This window comes from Gouania willdenowi, chromosome 16 (genome assembly GCF_900634775.1).
Source record: "Gouania willdenowi chromosome 16, fGouWil2.1, whole genome shotgun sequence".
NCBI classification, from domain to species: Eukaryota; Metazoa; Chordata; class Actinopteri; order Blenniiformes; family Gobiesocidae; genus Gouania; species Gouania willdenowi.
Genome location: NC_041059.1, coordinates 6,879,260 through 6,906,005, shown reverse-complemented (window position 1 = coordinate 6,906,005; position 26,746 = coordinate 6,879,260). Strand labels below are relative to the sequence as shown.

General features: G+C 36.0%; 1 protein-coding gene and 2 long non-coding RNA genes across 5 annotated transcripts; all 3 read left to right on the top strand.

Moving 5' to 3' along the window:
- Positions 1-243: 243 nt before the first annotated feature.
- dhdds (dehydrodolichyl diphosphate synthase) lies at positions 244-8,977 on the top strand. 3 transcript variants are annotated; one of them, XM_028469871.1, is made up of 9 exons: positions 244-384; positions 623-703; positions 2,265-2,381; positions 2,473-2,615; positions 5,990-6,106; positions 6,187-6,288; positions 6,375-6,489; positions 6,993-7,100; positions 8,370-8,977. In XM_028469871.1, the coding sequence occupies exons 2-9, from the start codon at positions 641-643 to the stop codon at positions 8,610-8,612; spliced, it is 1,008 nt and encodes a 335-aa protein (XP_028325672.1). In that variant the 5' UTR covers positions 244-384; positions 623-640; the 3' UTR covers positions 8,613-8,977. The 3 variants fall into 3 exon arrangements, with proteins under 3 accessions (XP_028325672.1, XP_028325673.1, XP_028325674.1); XM_028469872.1 differs by having other exon boundaries at positions 259-388; XM_028469873.1 differs by having other exon boundaries at positions 262-338.
- Positions 8,978-10,200: 1,223 nt separating this feature from the next.
- LOC114477539 (uncharacterized) lies at positions 10,201-13,224 on the top strand. Its single transcript, XR_003675723.1, has 6 exons — positions 10,201-10,420; positions 11,715-11,732; positions 11,856-11,885; positions 12,214-12,264; positions 12,389-12,442; positions 12,566-13,224. It is a non-coding gene; the product is annotated as an uncharacterized LOC114477539 (long non-coding RNA).
- An 8,517-nt stretch (positions 13,225-21,741) lies between these two features.
- On the top strand, positions 21,742-26,385 carry LOC114477540 (uncharacterized). Its single transcript, XR_003675724.1, has 3 exons — positions 21,742-21,843; positions 22,923-23,008; positions 24,296-26,385. It is a non-coding gene; the product is annotated as an uncharacterized LOC114477540 (long non-coding RNA).
- Positions 26,386-26,746: the final 361 nt, after the last annotated feature.

Sequence of the window (26,746 nt, the reverse complement as noted above, 5' to 3'; positions counted from 1 at the left end):
ATATATATATATATATATATAAAATATTTAATTTAATTTAATTTAATTATTTATTTCGTTTTTTTATTTTATATTTAAATTTATTTGATGTTATATTTTTACAATACAAAAACTTCACAAGATGTATCGTTGAGGGTTTGTGTTATATCGCAACAGCGGAGGATTCAGTAAATATTTTATTTTTTATTTTATTTGCCACCCTCTTCTTTTGAAAAGTACACCGTCGTCTGACAGGAAGTTGTCATTCTCGCTCGACGTCAGCTGACATCAGTGCGGATGTGGTCGTCATCGTAAAAAGCTGTGAGTTGGAGGCTCCATGAAACGCGTTGAACGTTACGGTTCGTGCTGCCAGAGTTTGAATGAATGAACGAAGCGGTGTCTATTGTGAGTACGTGTGTTTTTACGCGTTGAGCGGTTAGTTTTGGGGTTTTTATGGCCTCGTTTCATTCCATCTGATGACATGTGCGGTGGGCTCAGCTGACAGTCGGCTGTGAAATCAATCACTGGCACACTCAAAACAGCACATTCCGGTTTATAATAATGATAATGCTAACATGACACTTATAATAAGGCTTTATATGTTTTTTATGATTTGCTTAATGTCTTGATCGCTTATTTTCAGATTGGGTGAGGGTTTAAAATGTCGTGGATAAAAGAAGGCGAACTGAACCTTGTGGAAAGGATTACGTCAAACATTTTAAAGGTAAGAATGTTCGGATTTTAGCTTTTTAGGAGTTTTTAACATTAAACAAACATTAATTTTTGTATTGTTTACTAGTGTAAAAGGTGAGTTTCTTTCTACAGGTTGTCTATTGGTGTTTATTATTATTATTATTTCTACCTTTCCGCAGGAGTTTCGGTTAATATTTAGTTCATTTCATGAAAATTATTGACCGTTATTGTGTTGTTTTTATTGATACGGAATCGTATGAATAGATTGTTAGTCTATTTATACGGAGTGCCCCTCATTGGCCAGTTTAGGTGACGTGATAGGTGCACCACGTGACTTATAGTTCTGTCAGTTTTATTTCAGCTCATATTGATTTTTAGCTATCCTGCTAACCCTTTTATTTTAACCCTAACCCAGGAAATACCCCAAAAATGTTTTTTTGTTGTATATGTATTTTTACCGGTGAAATTTGCAGTGTTAAATATGTTAAAATGACAAAAATATAGATGACAAAAGTGGGATTCAAACCCACATTAGCGGAAGGAAGAAACCTTGAGTTCGGCGCCTTAGACAACTCGGCCATCCTAGCACGGTGAATAAAAAACGCGGAAAACATACCCAGGCTATTGATACGTTTTTGTATCAATAGACACTTTGATTTTTAAATGAATTATCTACCAGTTTTAATCCTCTAATAACATAATCCAATCATTTGACTTTGGCTAATAAAACAGCATGCTAACATATTTATTAAGCTGGTCAAACCATTAGTAAATAAATACATCGTGTGTGGTTTTAAAAGATGTTAAAGGTATTACTTCTGTATTCAAAATGTATCGCTTTATTGAAAGTTTGATTAAACTTTAAGGCCTTTCCCATGTGTAATGGTATTTCATGTATGTTCAAGGTATTTATATGGATAAACACTACAGTACTTGAGGTAAAACTTTAAATGTTTCTCGACTTTTCTTCTGTAATTTGCGTTCAATGATATTAAGAACAGAAACTAAGGATTTCCACCGGTTTTTCATCAGAAAAAAACATGAATCTTGTTTTTTTTATGTTGTAAAATCCAAAAACAAAAATGGGGATTGAGTAAACCTTTCATAAATGTAACAGTTAATGGTAAACGTCTACTACAGTGCTCTTGGTAGGATTTTATAATAATCAAAAACAGGGTAACAAAGTGCCTTGCTACGACGGTGTATTAGGGCCACATTAAATTAATATAAAACAATCTTTGCACAACGAGATTAAGAAGTCTTTTTATTTCGAGAATACATTTTTAATTTTCTGAGAATAAAGTTGTATCTTAATAAAATTGTAATTTTATAAGATTAAAGTCATAATATTTCTAGAATAAATTTGTAATTTTACTAGATTAATGTCAATATTTCAATATTAAAGTTGTAATATTTCGAGAATAAAATGAAAATTTTTGAGATTATTGTCACATATATTTCAAGAATAAAGTCATAATATTTTGAGAATAAAATCATAACTTTGAGATTGTCATAATAGATCATCTGAAACAACCCACAGATTATTTTTGATAAATTTTTCTAATATTGATACTTCCTGTTGTGTGTCTAAGGCGGGCCCAATGCCAAAACACGTGGCCTTCATCATGGACGGTAACCGACGGTTCGCACAAAAGAAAAATATGGAACGCCAGGAGGGACACATGCAGGGATTCAACAAACTGGCCGAGGCGAGTATGATTTAAGCCGTGTTTGTTAACCCACCCGCCTGATCAGGCCGCTTACTAATAGGATTGTCGTGCACGTATTAACGTCTTGCAGACACTACGTTGGTGCAAACACCTGAACATCCCAGAGGTGACGGTTTACGCCTTCAGCATTGAGAACTTTAAACGCACTAAAGACGAGGTGGACGGGCTGATGGAGTTGGCCCGGCAGAAGTTTGAGAGACTGCTGGATGAACGGTGAGTTTCAGGATTGTCTGGCGCTTTGCTCATGGACGACTCGTGGATATTTAGACAAACATTCAACACGGCAATGGGTTTTAATTCAGTTATTTTATCACATAAAGACATAATGTAGGTTTCATAGATTAATAATTCAAGGATCATTTGCTTAAAAAAATGTAAACGGTTGAAATTTCTACATAAACACTCTTATTGACGTTGTCCGAAAAATTGCATTGTGGGATGTGGAGTCATGTAAACAGATACACAGAAGAACTTCATTTTTATTGTAATTTTTTGTGTTTTTTTGCCTAAAAAGAAGGTGACTGATAGGTGGTCTGACCCCATTTTGTTCTACAAGCACAATTGAAGATTTACACATGATAATTTGTGATCAATACAGGCACACAAATGATAAAACACATGTATAAATTGTGGATATATTTGTGGTCCTGAAAAACACGTGAAAATCTAAAAAAATCTATTTGTGAATATTATTTTCCCCAGCAATTGATCTTTGAGTTGTTGATCTATGAAATCATCAACACTGTCACTGTCAATATTTAATTTTTAAATCGTTTTTTGAACCCCTTTAAATCATATGGTTCTACTGTTTTACTTTTAAGAGTTAAGCTCAGAGAGAATAAAAATGAAACAAGATTTTAATTGAGCTATAGACCTGTTATCTCCACCTTGTAAATGCGATAATACAGTAGTCATACACACCTCAATATTACATTGGGTTTAAAGGTGAAAGTTGGTCTGTCTTGTCTTAATTAATGCAGAACTAAATAACTTGCGCTTGGCGCTCCAACTACCGTAAAGGTCCCTTTAGGTTATGTCACTGTTGTAAATACTCCGCACCCCCGAGGCAGCAGCTCCTCCCTTAATTAAAGCGGTTAACCTTGAATAAGCGTATACATTCTGAGTGAACTCATCCTTTAGTAGCTCAGTAAGTTGACTATTTATATTAGTGTGCAACGGATCCAAAAACTCACGGTTCGGATCGTATCACGGTTTTGAGTCTGGGATCGGATCATTTTTCGGATCAGCAGAAAAAAAAAGAAAAAGTCAAGACAATTAACTTTGCTCTCCACTTAGTGCAATGTTTTTCTGCTCATTAAATACAAACAACATTTAACTTGAGGTGTCAATCCAATGCTTAAATAAAATTTTTAATCATAAAAACAAATTAAAGTGCAATATAAGGCATGACCCCTTCATCTTTTAAACAGGTAAGTGTATGGAAAAAAAAAATTATGGCATGACAGTGAATTAAAAGCTAGCATATGACCACATCATTGAAAAAGAATGAAAGAAGGAAAAGAAAGCAGATCTGAGTTTATAATTTTAAATTCTTACAATAGTCAAGGATGGCCATCCGGACTAGAGCCGATATTTATTTAATAAGAGCCTTAAAAGACATGGATGGACGAAGGCATAAACATGACAACATTCACACTCAAACAATCCTAGGACCACGTGCATGCTAAACCGTGGAGAGATCTGTGCGTATCACGGATCAATTATGATCCGTTGCACCTCTAACTTATGCTGTTAAAAACGGCGCTGTTTACGATGAGGAAAGTGATCAGCCAGTTGTCTCCCGTCACCCTGCTGAATAGACACACACACACACGTTCCCTGGTAATGACGTCACTGGAGCGATGGAGTGACCAAAAAGCACCGCTGTGTTCAAGCGACTCATCACAGGCGATTGAAGCGACTCCAGTAGGGATGAAAGAACCCCGATCACCCCATAAACACTTGTATTACTCTCAGAGGGACTACGAAGAGGATTTATTAAGGTGAAAAAGTTATTTAGTTCTGCTTTAAAATCTATTGTGATATCTTGTGCTAAAGTGCTTCATGAATCACAGCCTTTAAATGAAAGTAAACACTTTTTATATGCAACTTTCCTGAAGTTTCAGTCTGAGTTGTTTTGCCTCAAATGGAGAATGAGGTACTTTTATGACAGACCTCATCACAAAGTTATATAATTGGTTTCTGTGTCGTGTTTAAAATCTAAATATCCACAGGGATTTTTGGAGTTTGTTAAATGTAAATTTATTGGTTTGCTTTGGCACATTCAGTTTGAACAGTGAGTCAGCTTTTTTTCATACAACATAGACTATGTATAGAACAAAAAAACAATTTTTGATAAAGATCTGCTCAATGATTAGATATAACTTAAGTTTAAAAACAAAATTGAGTTTGTAAATTTCTTCTCAAAATAATGCTAATGTGAGATATTTTAATTTAGGAGTCTATTCCCCTGTCTGGACTTAAGCATTTTTTGCACGCCTGCATTTAATGGCTTCTCTCTTACGCATATTCTCCGGTCCAGGTTCCTGGACCGTATTATGTCCGAGTCACAGTTTAAAATCTCTCTCCTTGATCATCATCATCATCTGTCGTTAATGTTTCACTTGTTATTTACTCTTGCAGTGTGAGCAAACTGTGGCTTTACGTTGTACACAGTGTTATAATAGTTTAATCAGTCTGACATCTGTAAGGAGCTGCAGCAGCACGCACACACACACACACACACACACACACACAGCTGATAAGCTCCACGACACAGGTGTAAAATAAAATAAAATCAAATGTAACATTTTGTCCCGTCTAGAACTGGTAAATGTGAACATATTAGTAACGCTGATGTTCAATCCTTTGGCGTGTTTGTGTGACTCCTCCCACCCCTGTGACATTGTCACTTTGGATCTAATCTTTCTGGGAGTCTCTTCTGCAATATTACGAGTCCGTGTGGCTTCAAATGTAACTAAGTCCATATTTCTAGTGCAATATAATGTTTCACCTTATCGGGGCGCTGCACTTATTCCAGGGTTAGAAGTGCGTAAAGGAAAAAGACGTAAGCAGACTGGAGAATACGCGTAAGGCATGATTTTAATGGGAACACCCACATTTCAGGGTTGCTCCACCCACAGTGTGTAACTGGGATGAAGGCGTGCAGCGACCTACTTAAGTACAGGGGGAGAATAGCGCACAGCCAAAAACAGCAGCGCTGCGCTGCTTTTTTGGCTTGCGTACATGGGAGAATAGAGCTCAAAATGAATAGTGACTTGATGTGGTCCAAATATCCTGTATTATGAACATAATGTAATGCGGAGTTTTGAAGTGTAACTACTGCTTTTAATCTTGTTTTGTAGTTAATTCCCCAAACATCTGCACAGTATGCAAGATATGGTAATACTATTGAACAACAAAGTGTGTGGCATAACCTTTATAAAGCAAATATATAGACCATTTAAAAAAAAATCACATTTAAGTAATTTTGAGTACGTAATTAATGAAAGTTGGAGCAGAGAAGTGTTTGTGCACGTCCTCCTGTCTTTTTGTTTTGGCCTCTAAAGATCCTTTGTGTCATGTAGGGAGAATCTGGAGAAACATGGCGTCTGTATCCGTGTGCTGGGAGACTTGAACATGCTCCCACTGGATCTGCAGCAGAGAATAGCTGAGGCCGTAGTTGCAACCAGAAATCATAATAAGTGAGTGGGTGGGTTCATCTCAATCAGTTGTTCAATAACTCAAGTCCAAGTGATGACAGATTTTTTTTTTTACATTGCAGATGTTTCCTTAACGTGTGCTTTGCCTACACGTCAAGATATGAAATCACCAATGCGGTGAGAGAAATGGCGTGCGGCGTGGAGCAGGGCCTGATCAAAGCCAGGTGAGAGGAAAACATGTCTGAGAACACATGAGAGAGAGCTGAGAACCAACTGTTGAACAAAACCTTTGTGTTTCTGTGACGTCCAGTGATGTGTCTGAAATGCTGCTGGACGAGTGCCTGTACAGCAACAACTCCCCCCACCCTGACCTGCTCATACGCACATCTGGAGAGGTTCGCCTCAGTGACTTCCTGCTTTGGCAGGTGAGGAGGACTGAGACCAAGGCTGTGTTGGAAATGTCATACTAACGTATTACTCATACTAAGTGTGACGTCAAAATGAGTATGTAGTGCGTTGACATTAGATAGTATGTGAGAAATACCCAGATGTGTACTATATAGGGACAGTCATACTCAACTGGCCCGAGATGCATTCCAGGGACCAGCTTCAAACTAAATATCCCCTTTTCAAAATAAAAGCATCTGAAGTTTTTGTAAATAGGGCTCTTGTTTTGTCAGTAACACAATGGAGGGTTTCCGAAAATCCCGACAATATCGGAATGGAATGTGTTTTTGAGAGTTTTATGGATCTAATGACCACATGTTGATATTTAACATCAGTGTACTTAGGTTTTTGTCATTGTAGGTTCCAACAGCATCTTGGGAAACATGGAAGTATACTTCAGTAACCTTCAGTTTTCCTGTGAAAAAGCATTAGAGCGTCGTCTACTCTTCACTGAGCTGCTCTTTCTGTTCTCCGTCTGCAGACGTCTCACTCATGTCTCGTGTTCCAGTCCGTCCTGTGGCCTGAGTACTCCTTCTGGAACCTGTGTGAGGCCATAGTGCAGTATCAGCTCAATCACATGTCCATCCAAGTAAGGATGACTGTCTGAACGCTGTTTACCACCATGACTGTGATTACATCATTGGGTCAAACTGACATGTCTAAAACCAGGTCATGTTCACTGTCACTAAAGTGCAAAAAAAGGAAAAAGAGCTGTACAAAATGTGCCACTTTTGGCTTTTTCTCATCTAAGGGACAGCACGTGTGAGTGAGTTCTGGAGTGTGGATTGTTTAGGGGAAGGTCTGGGTTAGGATGCACACAGAAATCCATCTAAGTGAGCTTTTTAATGATGTTCTGATAAGTAGTGAAAGCACCAACTCTTAAAATGAGGTTTTGAAATAAAAAAATTAAGCTATAAAATATATCAATATAGGTGATATTGTAATTTACCAGTGTGTTTTTTAAATATCAGTGTTCTCTTACTACAGTTTATATCCTCTACATTTAATTTTTTTTACGTAAATGTTTTTCATATTGGGGAACTGACTGCGCACGCGCAAACACATAAAGACTTCTGCAACGAGCTACATTTACCCCTGTTACTGTAATTGAGTAGCTTTTTTGTGTACTTCTACTTTTTTAGTACTTTCTAAAAATCTGTCATTTCACTTTTACTTAAGTACATTTTGTTTCAAATAACAATACTTCGTTACATTGGAAATATATTCCGTGACACAGTAAAATAAATCCCGCACGGACAGAGTCTGCTCCATAGATATAATATAATGTGGCGTAATTGTTTTACATTTGTGCTATTGAACGTACCTAGAGCTGTTGTTAGGATCAGCCACTAGAATGTGTATATGTCTATGGCCTGCTCTGTTGATTCACGTGACGTCACTCACATTGCTGCATCGCAACAAAGCGAGAGCGCAAAATTTAGACGGAGGGCAGGAAGCCTGAGAATCTACCGTCTGAAATCATCAAAATGCCCATGTTTTGTGGAGTTTACGGTTGCTCCAATCGTTCTAACCGAAAAACGGAAAAGAGATTTTATATATTACCGAAGATTGTACTCTATAAAAAGTGATTTATAAAGGGAGAAGTGTGTGCAGGTGAGCTACGCACGGTTTTAGAAATCTCAATTTTTTTTTGGCATAGTGCATTTTCAGATTTTCAAAGTACGCTTGCTTTTAGTGTATATTCTACTTTATGTTTAATAAATGAGGCCCCAGGAGCAGATTATGTATGAGTGTTATACTTTGATATGTGTTGAATGGTAACAAGTGTTAATTTTTTGTAAGACATATGGTTTAAATTGTGTTTTTGTTCACACGCTTTGTTTGTGTTACGACACAGAAAGCCCGTGACCTCCACCGAGAGCATCAGGCCCTGCAGCAGCTGGAGGTGGATCAAGCCTGCGTCGCTGAAATCCTGCAGCATCACGGGAACGGGAAACCCACTGACGCCCAGAGAAGACACGAGGCTCTGCAGCGCTACACCGCCTGCAGAGAGGAACGCGTTCGAGACTTCCTAGACGCTCTGAAGCACAAGAGAGACTCCTACTTTAGTGACTTATGCAGCCAATCCGTTACTGCCTGAGGACATCCTCTCTCTGTGGAAGTGGAGATAAAGATGAAACCTCTCATTGCCCAGCACCAGTTTGTTTATATTCTGGACTAAATGAGAGGCAGATATTTTACCCCTATGGGGCTGTAGTTTAACTGTGATATTTATGATGATAGATTTAAAAAAAAAAGTCCAACGATTAAAGATGTCTGGTTCAGGGCATCTAACCTGAGTGTAAATGTGAAAGATGGAAGTGTTTGAAGTTTTCGGTGCAGTTTGTTGTGAGGGAAGTGTTGTTTAGGTTCTCCCTGGAGGCTGGGACTATATTCTGACCAGCTTTAATCAACACAATACTGTGTTTACTGTATGTCAGATGTGATTAAATGATGTGAGATTCACTCTTTGATTTTTACCACTTCATTAATTTTATATCAGACAATCGTGTGCAGTCAGTGATGGATGGAGGTTAATGTCCTGCTACGGCAGGAATGAATCTGAGACTTGTTGAATGAGGAGGCTGTAAAACACAAAGTCTAAAGTTTCATAGATTTTTTTATTTATTTATTAAAAACAAACACAGAGGGCTTGGAGACTCTGACCAAAAGGGAAAAAAGTAAGGCGGACTCTGAGCTACCAATGCATTTTATTCATACATGTAAGGAGAATGAACAACACTGGAAAGATCAGGTAAGGGAACTAACATTCCAATAACACAATAATGTATGTATTTGGTACAAAATATTGATTGTTTATTTTTGTTTTCATCAGAATCAGAAGTACTTTATTTCTCCCATGGGGAAATTACAAATATTACAAATAAAAACAATAAACACTAAACAAAGAAAGAAAAACGTACATAACTAAAAAGACTATTAAATACAAGTGGACACATTACAGTATAGTAAAAAACAAGATAAATACATATTTATATATAAAGATTTTATTATCTCAACAATTGAAGTTTGTATTTTTTTTTTTTTAATTCATGTCAACTGCTTGGTAAGACATATGTACTAGTCTTTTTCATTCATTAATATTTATAGCAATTTTTTATTTATTTATTACAAAATAGAAACATTCAAACACATTCAGTCTAATAATAAATTGACAATAATACATTAAACTTTTTTTTTTTAAACACCAATAATTTATTTTTAATTCTGATTCACCATTGTAATCAAAAAGACAAAAATAGTCCACAAAACGAGTCCAAATACCCAAAACGAAACAAAAAAACGCTCACAATGACTGAGAAACACACAATATGACAACAAAAACACGAAAATATAACAGAAGAAATACACAAAATGCCAGAGAAATACACAAAACAAAAACATTTATTTTTAAATGCACAGATTGGTCACTATTCTAATTTCTGACATTAATCTTGATAATCTTGATAAGTTGGCCATTTCTGACTTAGAGGAACGTCTTTGGACTAGTTTGTGCTGTATGATTGTTACAGTTTTATAGTTTTATTATCTCAACAGTTGAAGTTTATTTTCATGTTACAAGTTTAAACTCAGAAACAGTCAACACGGTGGCGCCTCCTAGTGGCTTATCGTTGGAATAGCATCAGCTGCCGCTTTATTAAGTGGGCGGGGCCTCCTGCTACTTGACACATTTGCATCCAATGACGGTCGTGCAGAAACAGAACTGGTTCAAACCGGTTTCCTTCTTGTTTTTCGTCGTATAAACTACAAAAACATTGCTTGGAGTTCACACTCGCCATTTTTCGTTGCCCTTCGTAGGTTGTCGACCAGTTCCTCTCATAAAAGCCCTCCATTTTTGCGAGTTTTTTCCCTCCATAATTTGTGGCCAGCAACATGGGAAAAACAAAGGTAAGTTTGTATAAAACAATTTATTGTTTTTTTTTATTTTATTTTTTTAAATTATGTGTTGAATCCGTGTTGTTTTCGTTGAGGTTTAACGGTTTGATGTGTGTGTGCATCGGAGCGGCGTCATCGTCCATAATAACACACGGGTGCAGTAATGGCGGTCTGATAACGGGGATATGTGCAAGGAAACTCACGTCACACGAAATTATTCAATCACAAACCATTTTAGTTAAGAAGCCATGCCAAAAAGAGTCTTTTATGTTGCACATTTAAAGCCTTAAATCGCTGTTTTGAGAGCAAACAACTGGTGCTCACGTCATGCATAATCCCACACACGACCCGCGTTGTAAGATTTTTGCAGCAAAATGGCCAAAATAAGCGTTTGGAAAATGGTTAATAAGCACTTCGTGTGTTTTGGTGTGTGCAAACGTGCAGTTTATTTTGGTAACCATTAAAAAGGCGAGGGTTTATCCGCATGTCAATCTGGGTCTGTGCACAACCTGCAAATATGAGGAAGAAGATGGGGGAGGGGTGCTTTGCCTAATCTGAACTCTTTTTTACATACGGTTTATTTCTTTATGCATTTAGATGGTTTTTGTTGTTGTCTTTATCGATTATTATGAGCTAAAATACCAGAAAAATATTAGTTTTATGCGTTTTTTAGGCTGTTTTTAATCAACACTGAACTCTATATGTCAAACTGCGTAGGCAATATTGTGGAGGAGAGTAATTTAATAATGTCGGATTTTTTTTTTAATTACCGTAATCACGTGTTTAATGTTGAATAATGATTTAATGGGCGTTTTTGTTGTTTTAAAAATCCACAATGAATTATTAATTACCGCTGTTTTGCATAATAAACACAAAATCGTGCACCTGATTAAATCGTGTCGAGCTTTATTTAGTCAACACGGCCGTTTGCTTTTATTGTGTAGGCGCAGATTAGTAAAACTAATCTGATCAGTTGTGGACCCCCCCAAACCCCACCCCCCAGCTGTCTGTCTGTCCGTCCGCGCGCGGAGATACAAAACAAAAGGAAGCTGTCAGCGCGCCCAAAAGCGTTGTCATGGTGACGCCTGGCTGCTTGAAATTTGAATTCAAATATGCGCGGGAACTTCTTTGTCAACGTCAAAATCAAACGCAGCGGTTGACGTCCCATGAAATCCACGCGCTTTTTTATGTGAATTTTATTTCTTGTATTATAATTTTGTGTACTTGTTAAAAAAAATGTCTTAATAAATGAATAATTTGATTTTTAATCATTTATGTGATGTTTTCTTTCTCTCCTTTCTTTTAGACATCTGTCCCCCCTGAGGTTTGTTATGAGGAAAATTCAATTTTATTATCACCCTGTGCTATATAAACAACATTGTTTTTAAAATTCAAGTTGTGGGTAAATTTTATCTTGTTTTTTTTTTCATTTTTTTTTTTTAAACAGAACCAAAGACGCTCTCTCAGGGTGGCAGCGGTAAGTAAATGAGAACTAAAGTTATGTTGAAACAGCCTATATGGCATTTCAAACACTGTTTTTATTGCTACTCTATCATCATAATAAAAGTGCATTCATACAATTTTATTACGGTTATTCTAATTAGCATAAAATCTGGTTCCTGTAGCCGATTCATTTACATAACTCTTTTTTATTTTAAATACTTGTTAAAAGCTGGTTTTTTTTACACAAGTAATGTGTACGAGTGTTTTTCTTGGTTTTAACACAACCTAACTGTATATATATTTGTTTTGTGATTGTTTTTTTTTTTTGTTTGAATAATGTGAATTATTTTGTTTTCATTTAGATAAAACCTAAAGCTCCAGCCGTGGAGACCAAGAAGAGAGCCGGTCCCAAGGTACATATTTTTATTTTTTTTTATGAATAGATACATTTATTTACTTCATTGTCAATAAAACAGAGGCACCTCAAATATTTTTTGTTTTGTTATCATTAATATATATATTTCTTTTGTTCTATAGAAGGCCAAAGCCAAGAAGTCTAAGCCAGCTGAGAATGGAAGCACCAAGGCTGAGGTTTGTATTGAAAAGAACCACCATAAACCCCTTAAATTAAAAAAAAAAAGTTGATATTATTTAATAAGTTAGAAATCTTTTTGGAGTAATCTGACTTAAAATCATCTCATTCTTGATTTCTAGTCCCTGGAGCCGAAGGCTGAAACAACTGAATCCAAATAAGCAGCAGCTGTTGTGCTCACTCTGTGTACTTGGTGATTGTACAGTTTTAAATAAGTATTTTTTACCAAGTTTTATATTACAAATGTCATTTATAGGTTGGTTTTTGGCTTGCACTTGGCGTAAAAGAAAAAAGTTTGTTTTCACTTTCATATCCCATTTATATCCGTTTTTTTGAAGCTATTTCCGTCCATATCTCGTAGATGTGAAATTTAGAATTTGACTGATCGCGTTATATCTATTCTTCTAAACTGCTGAGTTAATACATTTATTCCAACGAGTTGTACTTTGAGTCTAATATTGAACATCTAAGGCAGCTAGCTAATGCACATGGACATTTTGCAGCAGAGCAGGAATAATTCCGTCGTATCTCTGCATATTTTGATGTTAAACTAACAAAAAAAAGAATTGCTTACCAAATATCATAAAACATTGTATGTTAACATAAGATTTAGTCGGTTAATAGGCCACAAAAAAAAAATAATGTTATTAGGTCAACAGTTTGATGCATCCCGAAATGTGTAGTCTGTAAACCTGAAGGAGAATTCTGTTAAGTTATGTTTCTTCAAGCTTTTTGGATTCTGTGGTTGAACTAAATGTTGAATAAAAATATCAAAATGTAACATTGTGTTGTCATCACTCCAGTTTTTTTTTTTTTTTTTTTTACTCTACAAAGACAAAGATTATCACTGCACATGTTTGTAAAAAAAAAAAATATCCTAAATTTATTTAACTCATGTTTAGAAACATTAATATTCTGTTTGTCCTTCATCCTCCAATAAAGGGTGAATATTACATTAATAGTTCACAAATCTATTATCAGCTCCAACCAGCAATTGCATGCAGGATCTCCTTTTCTAAATTCTTTAATTTTGAGGCCAATTTTTGTGTAATTTGGTGGAAATTGCAGGATTTTGAAAAAAAAAGTTGTTCCACACTTTGTGATAATAAATGACAGAAGCACAGGGAAATAAACCAAAATTACAAAAAACACAAAATGCCAGAGAAATACTCAAAAGGACAGCAAAAATACATAATTTGACACAAAATTTCTTCTTTCCTGTATTAATGCTCAGATTGACTGAGCAACTTCTTTGGACTTGTTTGTGTTGTATGATTGTTAATTCCATGTTAAAAATCTAATGAATACTACCTTTTGGACGACAACTCAAAAATTATAAAATTGGTTGCACCATTTCAGTTGAACAGATATGTGATTGTCTCCGAGTTTTGTATGATTTTCATGGGAATCTTTGTGAAAAATTGCAGGATTTTGGAAAAAGTTCTTCAACAATTTGTGATAAATAAATGAATTAATGTGATGAATGCACAGGGATATTGCAATCCTGTACAAACGTTGTGGAGATTAATTTGTGAATTTGGAGGGACGGAAATATGTACAACTGAATAATTTAGTAATTTACTCAATGATTAATGTCATTTTTAATTTCTCCTGCGGGCCATATTAGATGCTCTAAAGGGCCAGATTTGGCCCCCAGGTCTTGAGTTTGACACGATTGCTGGAGAGGGATGTTGAAAGATATTTCCAGTAAGAATGAACGACCTGTTTGCAAGACCGAAAACATAGTTAAAGTTATTGTAACACAAGATTACGTGACTTCAAACATAAATGAGTGTAATTCAGAAAAAACTTTATTTGTTCACAAGTGAGCAGAAAAAAAATGACAATATTCACAGAATTTACTGTTTGCAGTGATGGTGTGGACGTAGGTTTGTGTCTCTATTATTTAATCAAAAACACATTATCTATATATTAAAAAAAACCCCACTTCAATCAAAAATAAATATTTTCAAGTGTTCAAACTAATTTTTTTTTTTGTATTCAATAGATAGAATTTTGGTTTTGATTCTAACATTTTGTTTATTTAGATTAAATAATATAGACACAAATGTATTACCCATAATATGGTCCAAGTACAAAAAAGATGACTTCAATAATAATAAATATTTTCAATCAAAATAAAGTTTACTTCAATTTAAACAACAACTTTTCCATAAAAAAAAATAAAAAATGTTCAAATGCAATTACTTGGGGTTCAAATATATATATTTTTTTCTTTGATTGAAAATATTTATTTTTGATTGAAGTAAACTTTTTCTTATTTATTATTGAATTTTTTAAATTCAATAATAAGGACAAATTTACATCCCACAAGTCTCAGTTGTCCTTCCACTCTTTTCCCACTAGGTGGCGCCGTTATACCATCAATTACGCCTGAAAGTGGGTCAAATATGACGCGTTTATCTGTTTTGCGTCCACACACACGCGCGCGCACACACACACGCTCCTTCTAGGGATTATATGTGTGCTCATCGTCTCTTGTGCTTCCATAAAGATAAGACATGTACAGTATCATTTGTATTTATCTAAAAACGAACGACAACCGTCCACAGTCACAAAATGAGGCGAATCAGACTGAAATTATGACCTCAATTAGTCAATATTTTTATCTAAATTGATATATTCAAAACGGAAGAAAAAAATTAACAAAATGACAGAAAAAATACACAAAGGGACAATACAACTACACAAAATCACTCCGAAACCCCCAAATGACACAAAAATCACCTAAATGACTCCAAAAACTCACAAAATGACAAACAAATAATCAAAAATACAATAATATTAATTAAAATATTTTTTTAAAAAAAGAATTACTTAAAAGACCTAAAAAGAAACATAAAATGCACAAATGACTCTTAAAAACTCAAAGAAATATTTTCAAACAAAGAAAAAAAATTGATCAAATGCAAAAAATAAAATAAAAATTGAGACCCAAATAATTGTATTTGAACACTTTTTTATTTGATTTAAAAGTTGTTAGTTAAAAAAACAAAAAAAAGTAAACAAAAAAAAGTAAAATCAAAAAAAGTTGACTTCAATCAAAAAAAAAAAAAATTCGAGCAAAGAAAAAAGTAAAATAGTGTTCAAATGCAATTATTTTTTATTTTTTTAAATACTTTTTTTCTTTGATTGAAATTTTTTTTTTTGATTGACCTCCATAGAAACGCTACCCAAATATCACATACAATATTCAATCAAAATATTTTTTTCAATTAATTTTTTTTTTGTCTACCAAAGAAAAAGTGTTTGAAACTTTTTTTTATTGAAGTGATTGTTTATAAATTCACAAATCTACCTCCATACATTTCACCTATAGCTCAAACACACGAGAACAAAATACAACACGCTAGTGTCACGTTCCTCACAGGGCGGACGAGTCCATTCCTGGTGATCATGGGGGGGTCCATGTAGTTAACGTGTGATAGAACGAAGGCTGATGCCATGGCCCCACCCCCTTTACATACAGCACGTGTGCGGGTCGGCCTCCTATAAAGTCCATAGTGTGTGAACACAGTGTACTTTTCATCCCTCCACCCGCTACCAGTCACTTTAACTACACCCTGTCCCGGTGTAGCTGCAGGTATGTTTTCTACTGTCATTTAACAACTTTTACATTATTTTAAACAAACTATCTGCAGCGTTTGAGCCGTGAACAGCTGACTGCAATCTATAGGAAACAGGATGGCTTTGTCTTTCCTTTGAAAATTCCTGTTTGGTTACTTTTTTCCCCCTTTTTATTCTCCGTTTTCATTTAATTTCACAGAAAAAAAGACTAGTATCTTCTAGTATTTTTTTTTCTTCTAATTAAAATATTATGAAGCTTATTTCTGTTTAAACACCTGGATCCTATTGAAGGTAAAATTCATTTAATGCACGTTTCCAACAACCTTATTGAATGAATCTGCTTTTTATTTTTAACAAATAGTAAAAAAAAAAAAAAAAAAAAAAAAGCCAATTAAGTTGCAATTGTATAACATTAGCAGGGTAATCCGCCAGTCCCTCTGCAGCAGCTGCATTCTGCTCACGTTAAACATAATATTTTGCGATATATTTAGTCATTTACATTTACTCAAATAGCCTATTTCTAACAATAGTCACATAGGAGAGAGAAAAAAAAACATCTACAAAGGTAAAAAGGTATTTTATGTCCCAAAGTCTTGTTGTTTTTAGATATAGCATAGTAGTGTTTTTATTTTTAAAATGTTTGAACATGTAGGTTAATGAAAGCTTTTGTCTGTTCCATTGAATCCTGAGCTGATTTCAAGCATTTGAACATTTTGTTCTCTCCTCCTCTTGTCTTACCATCTTTTTTCCCTCTTGGGGGGGAGGTCGGGTTTGCCTTTCTTTTTCTTTTAGAGTAGAATATAAAAGCACATTTCCATGTTTCCGTCAATCAGAAGGTTTATTCACCTACATTGCTTTGATTCTTCTAGTTAGATCAGCTTTGATCACTTCAAAGCATTTATTTATTTATTTATTTATTTTTTTTTGGGGGGGGTCATGTGACTCCTTGATTATTTCAGCATTGTTAATAGATTTGTCTTGGGGTTCATATGAAATCTCAATGAATTGGAACTGATACATGTCCCTTTTCTCTCCAACCCTTATTGGTGTTTTATACGATAGGGCTGGGCGATATGGACCAAAAATCATATCTCAAATTTTTTTTTTTTTTTTTAACTCAAAGTCTTACCAGAAAGACAGTTCTGGGTAAATTTGCTGACGCAAAATGCCACACAGGTGCATTTATTAACACAAAGATGTACAATGTGTTCCACTTTTGGCTTTTTCTCCAATAAGGGACAGCACGTGTGAGTGAGTTCTGTAGTGTAGCTTGTTTAGGTGAAGTAATCAATCTAATTGTGCTGTTAATGCTCTTCTGAGAAGTAGTGAATGCAGTGACTCCTAAAACAAGTATTTCGACATAAAATGTATATCGATATGGGTGATATTGTCATTTTCTGTATCTTCAAAATGGAAAACTCGATATATTGTTATATCGCCCAGCTCTCGGTTGTAGCACACAATACTGATGTAGAGCATCTTTGGGTGATTCTCTCCTGGTGCATAGTACAGGATGTTATACTGTGCAGTGATGAGCACTAGGATACGCAGACAGACTGCATGACAACACATTTCACACTGATGATGTAATCCCAGGCTGCTGCTGGAGGAGGATTAAAGCAATAGTGGTTTTCCGACGCTTTTCACTCGCACACAGTTTTTGGAGATCACAGTTGATCTCCTGCTGCAGGGGAATCCGACTCTAGCGACGCTCGACTGTATTGCAGAGAGGAGAGACTTGGCAACAGAGTGGATTTATTGGCTGTGTAGAGAACATACTGTACCCACTCATGGTTTTCACTAGGCTGGTGTATGTGTGACTTCAGTAGGTTTTCTGACTTTTCTTAGTTAAACTCGCATCTGTTTAAGGAGATGATTAAAACCTAAGTTGGTTACGGTTCTTTTTTTTCCCTGGAAATTTACTTTGATCTCCTGACATGTTTCAACTGTCAACTGCCAGTCTTCTTCAGAGGATTCTGCTGATTGCTTTGTTTCTTTAACTTCTGCGTAATAATTCCAGCAAGTTTTTCTTCTTCAATAATATGTTAAGGTTTCATTTATTCAGACAACTATTTTTCAGGAAATTTACTTTGATCTCCTGACATGTTTGGAGATCAGAGTAAATTTCCTGAAAAATAGTTGTCTGAATAAATTTAACTATAAATTATCTTGAAATCTTACCAAACAGGCATCAACTACCATTATTGTATATATATTTGCGTCCGATGACTTGCAGAAGCCGACAGAGTTGCTCTGAAATTACGCGACAAATCAGACATATCCGCTAGCTGCATTGCTAAACACTCAGCTAGCCGTTTTATGGGAAAAATACCATGTAAACAAGTTTTATGGTCCCAAAACATGGGAGTCCCACACAGTCTTAAAAGCAAAAATCTAATATTTATTTGCTACACGTCTTTACTAGACACTCAATCAATAGTTTTGTGGCGAAAAATGGAATGTAAAAACCTTCATGTGAGGTGTCTTATTGAAGCCTTTTTTTTTTTTTTTTTTTTACTGTTTTCTGTGTTTGTGGGAAATCGGCGTCCCTAACTAATGCAAAACCAGAATACATGGGCCAATAAACAGTGGTTAATCCTGTTGAGGTGAGTGCCCTAAGAGGGTTACCTCAGGTAAAGTACAACAAATATCTCAGCTCGTGCTGAAGCATGCATCGCTAAAGGCTGCTGATCATCTCTGACTCAGCTTTACTTCCTCAGAGGTATCCGCTGCCTGGCAAACATGCGTCACATTTTTGGATCCTAAAATATTGCTCAGTTGTCCAAAGGAACAGCTGAGATTTAAAGTCAGTGACGGGACAGAAATCCTGACTCAAAGGCAGCCGCTTTTTTTTTTTTTTTTTTTTTTTTCCTTGTGGTTTGCTGCACTCTTCACCTAAAATATCTATTTCTATTAGGGATGAACAGGTTTATTCAGAGTAAATTCATGTATTTAACTAGTTTTTGATGAATGTAGTGGTAGAAAAAGAATGCTGAGGTTTTTTCTTTTTTTTCTCTCCTTTCGTTCTATTATTTTTGAACAGAGTGAGGCATCTTCTCTTAATTTCTTCTGTTTCCAAAATGGCGTCCCTGCTGCAACCCCGCTCTCTCTCACTCTGGGGATTATGGGAAAAATAGAGCTGTAGGATTTACAAAAGTGACTGTTTCATTTCATGAATAATTTCTTTTTGAAATGATAAATGTCCCAAATTTCTTAAAAAAAAAGCTTAATAGTGATAAAAGATTTATTTATTTTTTTAAATGTCAGTGATTTTCTTTGCAGGATTTCGAGCTATACACAGTCTGTGTCTTCCAAACACTTTCTACACTTTTAACCCCTCCCTCCCCCTTGTTTTTGGTGAAACATGGCGACTATTACAATAACTGTATCTATCGGCGCGTGTTCTACACACTTTAGTATCGCGTCCCACCTCGATATTGTTAGCACATCCTTATCATTTAGTTTTAAATTAAAAAATGCTCTTTGATTATGTAATAGATTATAATTTTTATTATATTGGGTCTTTTTTGGGACCATCTGTATTGGCTGAATCCAAAATGAATATCAACTAACATATCAAGTATGCTTTTTAATAGATAAAATAAAAGTAACTCTCTAATTTCCATTAAAAAGTAAATGTCTAAATAAAAGCAATAGTAAGTATTAATAACAGATCTGCTCGTCATCATAAAAGACTTGGGCTGTGTTTGATATTGCATACTAACGTACTACTCATCCTAAGTCTGGTGTCAAAATCAGTATGTAATGCGTTCTCATTAGATAGTATGAAAAGATGAGTGCGCAAGGAATAAACACGTATACATTTTTTAAGTATGCACCGTGAGCACACTAGTCATACTCAACCATCCCATGATGCATTGCGAGCAAAATGTAAAATAGTCCTGGGACAGGCTTAAAGCTAAAAATCAAACATCTTTTCAAAACAATAGCTTCTCTTGTCTTCCAGTTGTTTTTTTTAACTTTTTGTTTTGTCAGTAGCACAATGGCGGGTCGCCGCAAATCTCCAATATGTCGCCATGAAATGTGTATGCATGTCTTATTGATTAAATGACCACATGTTGATATTCTACTAGGTCACTTTCTCTTTCAGAACTTTCAAAGGTGGAGAATCAACAGATTTATTTATTCAGGTTTTTGGCGTTATAGGTTCCAAATGCATCTTGGGAAACTTGGAAGTATACTTCAATGGGAACCAGTGGGCGTGCACTGTAGCTGTTCCCACTCAACGTTCTGAAAGCCAGAATACAGTGCTTAGGGGCGCTGCCATCTTGCGAATTTGACGTCATTTGGAGCCAGAGTCTGCGCTGTAGGGTCTGGCGGGAGGAGCCCTGATAACACGCCCCGCCCATTTAGTGTACTGCGCTGATGACTTAGCAGCCCAGCTACGCCAAGAACTTAAGTATTTTTCCCAACGTCTTGTTCAGATGATCAGATCATAGAGGTTAGCATTAGGGCTGAACGATTAATTGCAAAGGCTGCTTTTTTTTTTGTTTTCTTTTTTTCCTTGTTCTGTTAAGTTCAGAGAGTGTTTAAGAAGTGCAGTTTACATGCTTCCTGAAATGTGAAGTTGGTTAGATATGTTGAAGACGTAAAGCCACAGATTTGTTTGCTTTATTATTGTAATCTGTGCTTTAAAATTTTATAGATAAAAAAAAAAAAAAAAAAAGTCTAATGGCGTCTCTGCTTTCCTTCACGACGGAACTGCTATTCACAAAGAGCTACGCAAGAACCTTGGCTGTCAATCATCGTAATATATGACGTCAAATCTCGTTTTTCAACCTCAAATAACTAATTTATTACAAACTACACAGAAAAATTAGCACTTGAACACAATGTAGGGTGATAATAACTAATGATCACAGCAGAGTTTTGGTTTGGAAAAAAATATGTGAAGAATATTTTAACTTTACAGTTTGACCCACATTCCATCTGTTATCACTGAGGAGGTGGGGTTTATGAGCTATACTGCAGCCAGTCAGCAGGAGGAGATCCAATAAAAACTTCACTTCCCCATAAGCGTGCGTCGTCCAGTCTTTTTACAATCTGTGGTGGGAATGTTCATCATCCTAACTATATTTGTAGTATATAGTAGACGGTATGAACTCATTGAGTGTGTGGTGTGTTAGCGGGACATTTGTAACACAACCTTAGCTTTCCATCCATTTCTCCAGATGTGCAACAGGAACAATGTGTATGACTTTAGTCCTGGTTAGTGTTTACCTTCTTTGACCTGCTGTGAGTTGTGTTCACAGCTTTAACTTAACCCATAATCACCTGCTCCCTATAATGAGCTTATCAAAGTGTTGATGCAGCTCAGACTCCGCTAAGCTCTTGATTTGATAATATGATCAACTTTTAAACTCAGGCTCTCACGACTATTAACTCATTAACTCAAGGAGAGAAAATGAATCCAGTTTGACTTGAATTTCTGGATATTCTCTCTTCTATTTTGCTACTAGCATGAGGTCGATCAGCTGATTATGTAACATTCATCTCACTGACTGCTTTACATGATGGATGCAATATTTGCCCGTCTTTGTTTTGGAAAGGAGTGAAATGGGTGTTTCTTTTTAAATGCAGCCCAGCGAGAGTAATTCACTCTGATGTGTATTTGTGTGGGCGTGTGCTTTGGGCAATCCTGACGATCGGGTTGGGCGAGCACTGGGAGGATTAGAAGGCGGAGCTTCTGCTCACAAAACTGTGTAAGGCACCACGAGTTGCCATCTGTGGATTTCCAGCGTGGGTCAGGAGGAGTTAAAGGTCCGTCTGGGAAGCGCTGGAACCACAGCTTGTGCGTTATTTATTTTTTTTAAAAGTCTGTTTGTCTGTGTATTCCTTAGTCATTGGGTTTTTGTCAACTATTGACACTTGGAGCAACTTCTACCACGTTGGATTACATTTTTGTGTGTGTGTTAAAGGGGGTGTGACTACCAGGTTGGCATGTTATGTCACTTCTTTGTATATCTTCCTTTTGATTTCCTTAATTTAAAAAAATAAAATAAAAATTTAAACCAGCAGCCCAATAGAATGGATTAGTTTGGCTCAATAGAAGCAAACCTGCCGGGTTTTATTGCACAAGTATGTGTATCAGCTGGGAGTACTGATACACTGTTTTTAGCCACTTCCTGTATTTCCCTTTCCCAAATTTGCATCTGTAAAGACAATCAGATGCAAAGTTTAATCCTCAGGTTCACCCTTTGTGTGATTTCTCTGATCGCAAGCATCGCGTTATGTAACAAACATAATTTAATTGACCCCCCCACACACACATCTATCCCATGAGGCATTTTTATTATCTATTTGTTAAAATAAATTATTTTATTAATTTTTTTTTTTTTTTGTTCTACTATGACTGTGTTTTGTCGTCTCAGTTGATGAAATCTTTTTTCGTGACACTGTACATATTTCTTATAAAGGAAACAAATTGGTGATTAGTGCTTTCTGTTGTATATTTAAATTTCAGCTTTAATTAAGTAGACGACTTTTTTTTTTTATTGATTAATTGATGGAATATTAGCATAATATTTAAAAAGCTGCAGCTCAAGTGTTGCTGCGTTTCATGAAGTGATGACTTGTTGAAGACTACAAAAGATGTACGAGAAGCGTTTCTGATTGTGTAAAGTCTCATTATTCTCAGTCTAAAACTCCAAAGGATCGTCTGCTTTGTCGTGACAATGAAAATGTCCACATTGAATTTGGCTCGAGGCGAGGATTGTTCCCTCGATCCCACATCAGATGGATGTGGTTAACGTGAAAGCCTTTTTATTATTACTTAGAAAATCAAATAATGTCTGTAATTTCCTCTTGTTTTTTCTAAATTTCCTTTCTGGAAAATAAAAAACTGATATATATTTTTCTTTAACTCTGCAGGTTTTGAGGACCTCCAGCTCCTTCCCTCAGCAGACATGATCATCAGACTGGGCCGACTGACGCCAGGATACTTCCGTCTCCTTCAGGTACGCACAGAGGTGTAAAAAGTACTGATGTATCCTACTCGAGTAACAATACTGTTGGTTGTACTTTAGCACAATTTAAAACAAGTAAGTCATATATAAAATACTTAAGTTAAAAAAAAGTTGCTCAAAGTTACTAGTTACTTTCACCCCCCACCTTTATTCTTGGTAATAAATTTTGCCACGGTTCCCGTGCTTACAGTAAACATCTCATGTATAAACTTAAAAAGGAAAAGATGAAATATTGCTCAATTGGAACTTAATTTATTTTCCACAGAGGCATCGGTATAAAATAAAAGGTTTGTCAAAATGTGCAATTATTTTTCAAAATAAAATAACACAAAGTAATTCAGTTCAGATTAAAAAATTCTCAGGCTGAAATAACCTCCGTTTAATGTGATTGGTCGGCTATGATGTGATGCATTTGATTGTCTGCTCATTTTAAAACAAAAAATAGTAATAGTTGGGCGTAGAAATGTAATGAATCACTTTTTTTTTTTTTTTTTTCCACTTTCTTTCTTGTCATTCAAACTTGAACTTTACAGTACAGATGAGAATGAAACGTTGTTGCATTGGCTCATATTACAGGATATAAAACTGCAGCAAGTATTTACATAAGGTAAATAGTATTTAAAAAAAAAAAAAAAAAAAGAAATGGTGCATCTTGGAAATCTTTCATCCAAATCTTTTCAAAATCTTCGCAGGGTTTTGAGCTACACAAAGATTGTCTTCCAAACACTTGCTACACATTTAATCCCACCTTGTTAGGGAAACGTAAGTATTTTTGTGACCATCTGTATCGGCGAATATGTCAAATATACGACGGCGTATTATGGCAACATTAAAATGAAAAGAAATCTCAGCACTACGAGATTTAAGTCGCAAATATTTCTAGATTTTAGTTACAAAGCCATATATTTAAAAACTCATGATGTCATGGTATAGTTCTCAGAATTCCTTGTTGAAGTGAATGCAACTAATACCGATAGCCCTGAAGTAGTTCAGTTGATACATAGTTCATATACGAATGCCTCAACCCCCACACCCCTACAGGTGAGGATTTTACACTGCTAAAACAGCTTGAGAGGAACACTAATGTGTGCAATATGTGTTCAGCAGATTGAAAACATATTATAATTGTATGCTTAATAAATGGCAAATTAGGAAAAGTCATGAAATATGAGTCAACTATTATTATTTTTTTTTAATTCTAAACATTGAATGGGGTCAAATGAGGGGTAATTTAGTCAAATGGAAAAGCGTTAATGTTGTTTTTTTGTGTCTGTGCAGAGGCAGGTTGCCGGAGAGGTGCAAACGCAGCCTCAGGACCGCGCCGTTAACCAGATCGCTATGATGCTGGCCATCATGGGTCTGAGCCTGTCCTACTACAGCGCCAAACAGATGACGGAGAAGGTCAATGCCCAGCCGGCTCCCTGAAGGGAGTTAATCTCACTAATGGCGAGAGATTGCGATGGAGCCAATGATCAGCGATGGAGGTGGAAGTCTTTACGGACAGATTTTTTTCACCTCGGTTATAGTCGCTAAAATTCTGAGCCCCTTCTTTCCCTTTTAAAATGGTCACGCATAGTTTCTCATCAGGGGTTTTCCTGGGCACAGTCCTTCCTATGAACAGGACTAGGTTTTTCTGAACTGGGTGGGTGAACAAAACCAGTAAAAGTGCCAACTGGGTCTGAACATTAGTCCTTACAAAGGTTCCATGCTTACACAATGCCATTAATACTGTTCTGAGGTAGAAAAAAGGGTTGACGCTGAACCCACAGTAGAGTTTAAGGAAAGGCTGACTGTGATTGAGATGGACTTTGTAAGGAAGTGATGGCAGGCCCAGCGTGAGGTGAAAGGGGATGAAAAAGTGAATTCCGCCCTTTAGTTTCTTAGCGAGATAATCTTGCAGAGTCTCCTGAACAGATGTGGAGCTGTTTGTTTAGTTTTTTTTTAATGTCAGGTCTCTGAAATTCACTCTATTTGCGCCAAACTGTGCAAATGTTTTAAAATTTCTACATCTAATGTGCAACGGGACTCTAAACTACTCACTGCTTTTTTTTTTTTCTTTTTTTCTCACAGTTTATTGTATGAAGTCTCATTTGTGTGACCATCCTTTTGAACTAAGCACTTAAGTATCTTTTCTGTCAACTCTAATGTGAAAGCCTTTTATTTTGAAATCATGATGCATGGGTGTGCAGATCTGTAATCAAATCTTTTGTTTTTGTTTTATTGATGGTTGATGAATGTATATTGTTTTTGTAAAGATTTAATAAAGACTGTGAATATTTTTTTAAAAGATGTTATAGTGGGTGTTGTCAATGAGAGCTAACGTGCTATTTTATCGCTGCTGATTTATTCATTAAGTGCGCTTTATTTTGGAGTTTGGTTCGAACAGCTGTGAGATTAGGGCGTGCGCGCCGTCAAACACGTGAAGCTGCACGTGCAAAACCCATGCAAATTTAAAATGCATTTATTGTATGGAAATGAGGAAGTATGTGGCGTGGATGGTGACTGGCATGTTGCATTGAGGAAATATGAAGTTTTGTGGCAATTGACTGATCTTTCTATACATTTGTTGCTTCATTTGACTTCATAATGACTTTAGTCACATGTCAGAGAAGATTAATCAAGCCTGAATGATTTGGGCGTTGGTTCAGTGCTCAGTTTTTTTTTTTTTTTTTTTTTTTAAAAAGTGGAATGGCTGGGTGCTTTTCTGCACGTACATACGCCCCATTTTCCTTCCAGGGCGTCGTGAGGGTCACAGTGCGCATGCCTGCTCATTGGCTGATGCTGATGTTCAGTGACGAGTTGAGACCTCGTTGGTCGCCACGTGTCGTTTTTTCAGAGATCTTACCATCAGGACACGACCCTTAACGAAGGCCGCCCATTGGCTGACCAATGACGCGTCACTGAAATCGACCTGGTTTGGGCCTCAGAGACAAAAGGGACGAGAGGAGGTTATTGGTCAGGATGGCAGAGGGGAGGGTCTTTGTATGTCTCTTTAAACGGCGAAGAATTATGTCAAATAATAAAGGTTCTGAACATTCATAGGTCTAATCATGGAAAAGTGAAGGAAAGTCTTTAAATTTCAAGCAATCATCACAGGAATGGTTGGAATTTACTGCTGCAGCTACTTTAGGCGTGTCAAACAGGACTGAGCGGCTCAACCTCAGATCATACGTCGTCTTTCATTGATCATCCACTTGTCAAGAGCATTAAACATTTTAGGGTATAATAGGAGACTATGAGTCTCTGTGATAACGTCCTATAGTTTCAGACAGGTTGTTAACCAGTGGTGAGATTCTCTGGTGCCTGTTTTAATGAAATATCTGTGATTTTTCCATTAAAAGTGACTGTATGTGTTCAACCTAATTAAAGAGGACCGACTGCTCACATTGAGTGTTCCCCTCAAAGCTGTAACATTTTGCTGCTGTTTGAAATAAAAGTGTGAAACAAAGTTCAAGCATGTGATTGTACTTTACACTAGACCAGGGGTTCTCAACATTTGGGGTTACGAGACAGTGTGTGTGTGTGTGTTGGGGGTTACTAGATGCCTTCAAGAAACAATTTGAGCCCATTTTTGCTTATTTTTTACCCTTTTTCTGCAACTTCAAAGTTGCCATATTTTAACCTTTTTTCATCACTTTTAATTGCCATATTTTTGCTCCTTTTAATGCGTGTTTGCTCCATCAATCCCATTTCTGTCACTTTCAAAACACATAAACCCTTTCCTCTACT

What these genes read in the sequence shown, in the direction of transcription:
- dhdds (XM_028469871.1), top strand. Translation starts at nt 641, where the DNA reads ATGTCGTGGATAAAAGAAGGCGAACTGAACCTTGTGGAAAGGATTACG. An exon ending in GAGAGACTGCTGGATGAACG is followed by an intron (nt 2,616 to 5,989) that starts GTGAGTTTCAGG and finishes TGTGTCATGTAG; the next exon opens with GGAGAATCTGGAGAAACATG. An exon ending in TCAATCACATGTCCATCCAA is followed by an intron (nt 7,101 to 8,369) that starts GTAAGGATGACT and finishes GTTACGACACAG; the next exon opens with AAAGCCCGTGACCTCCACCG.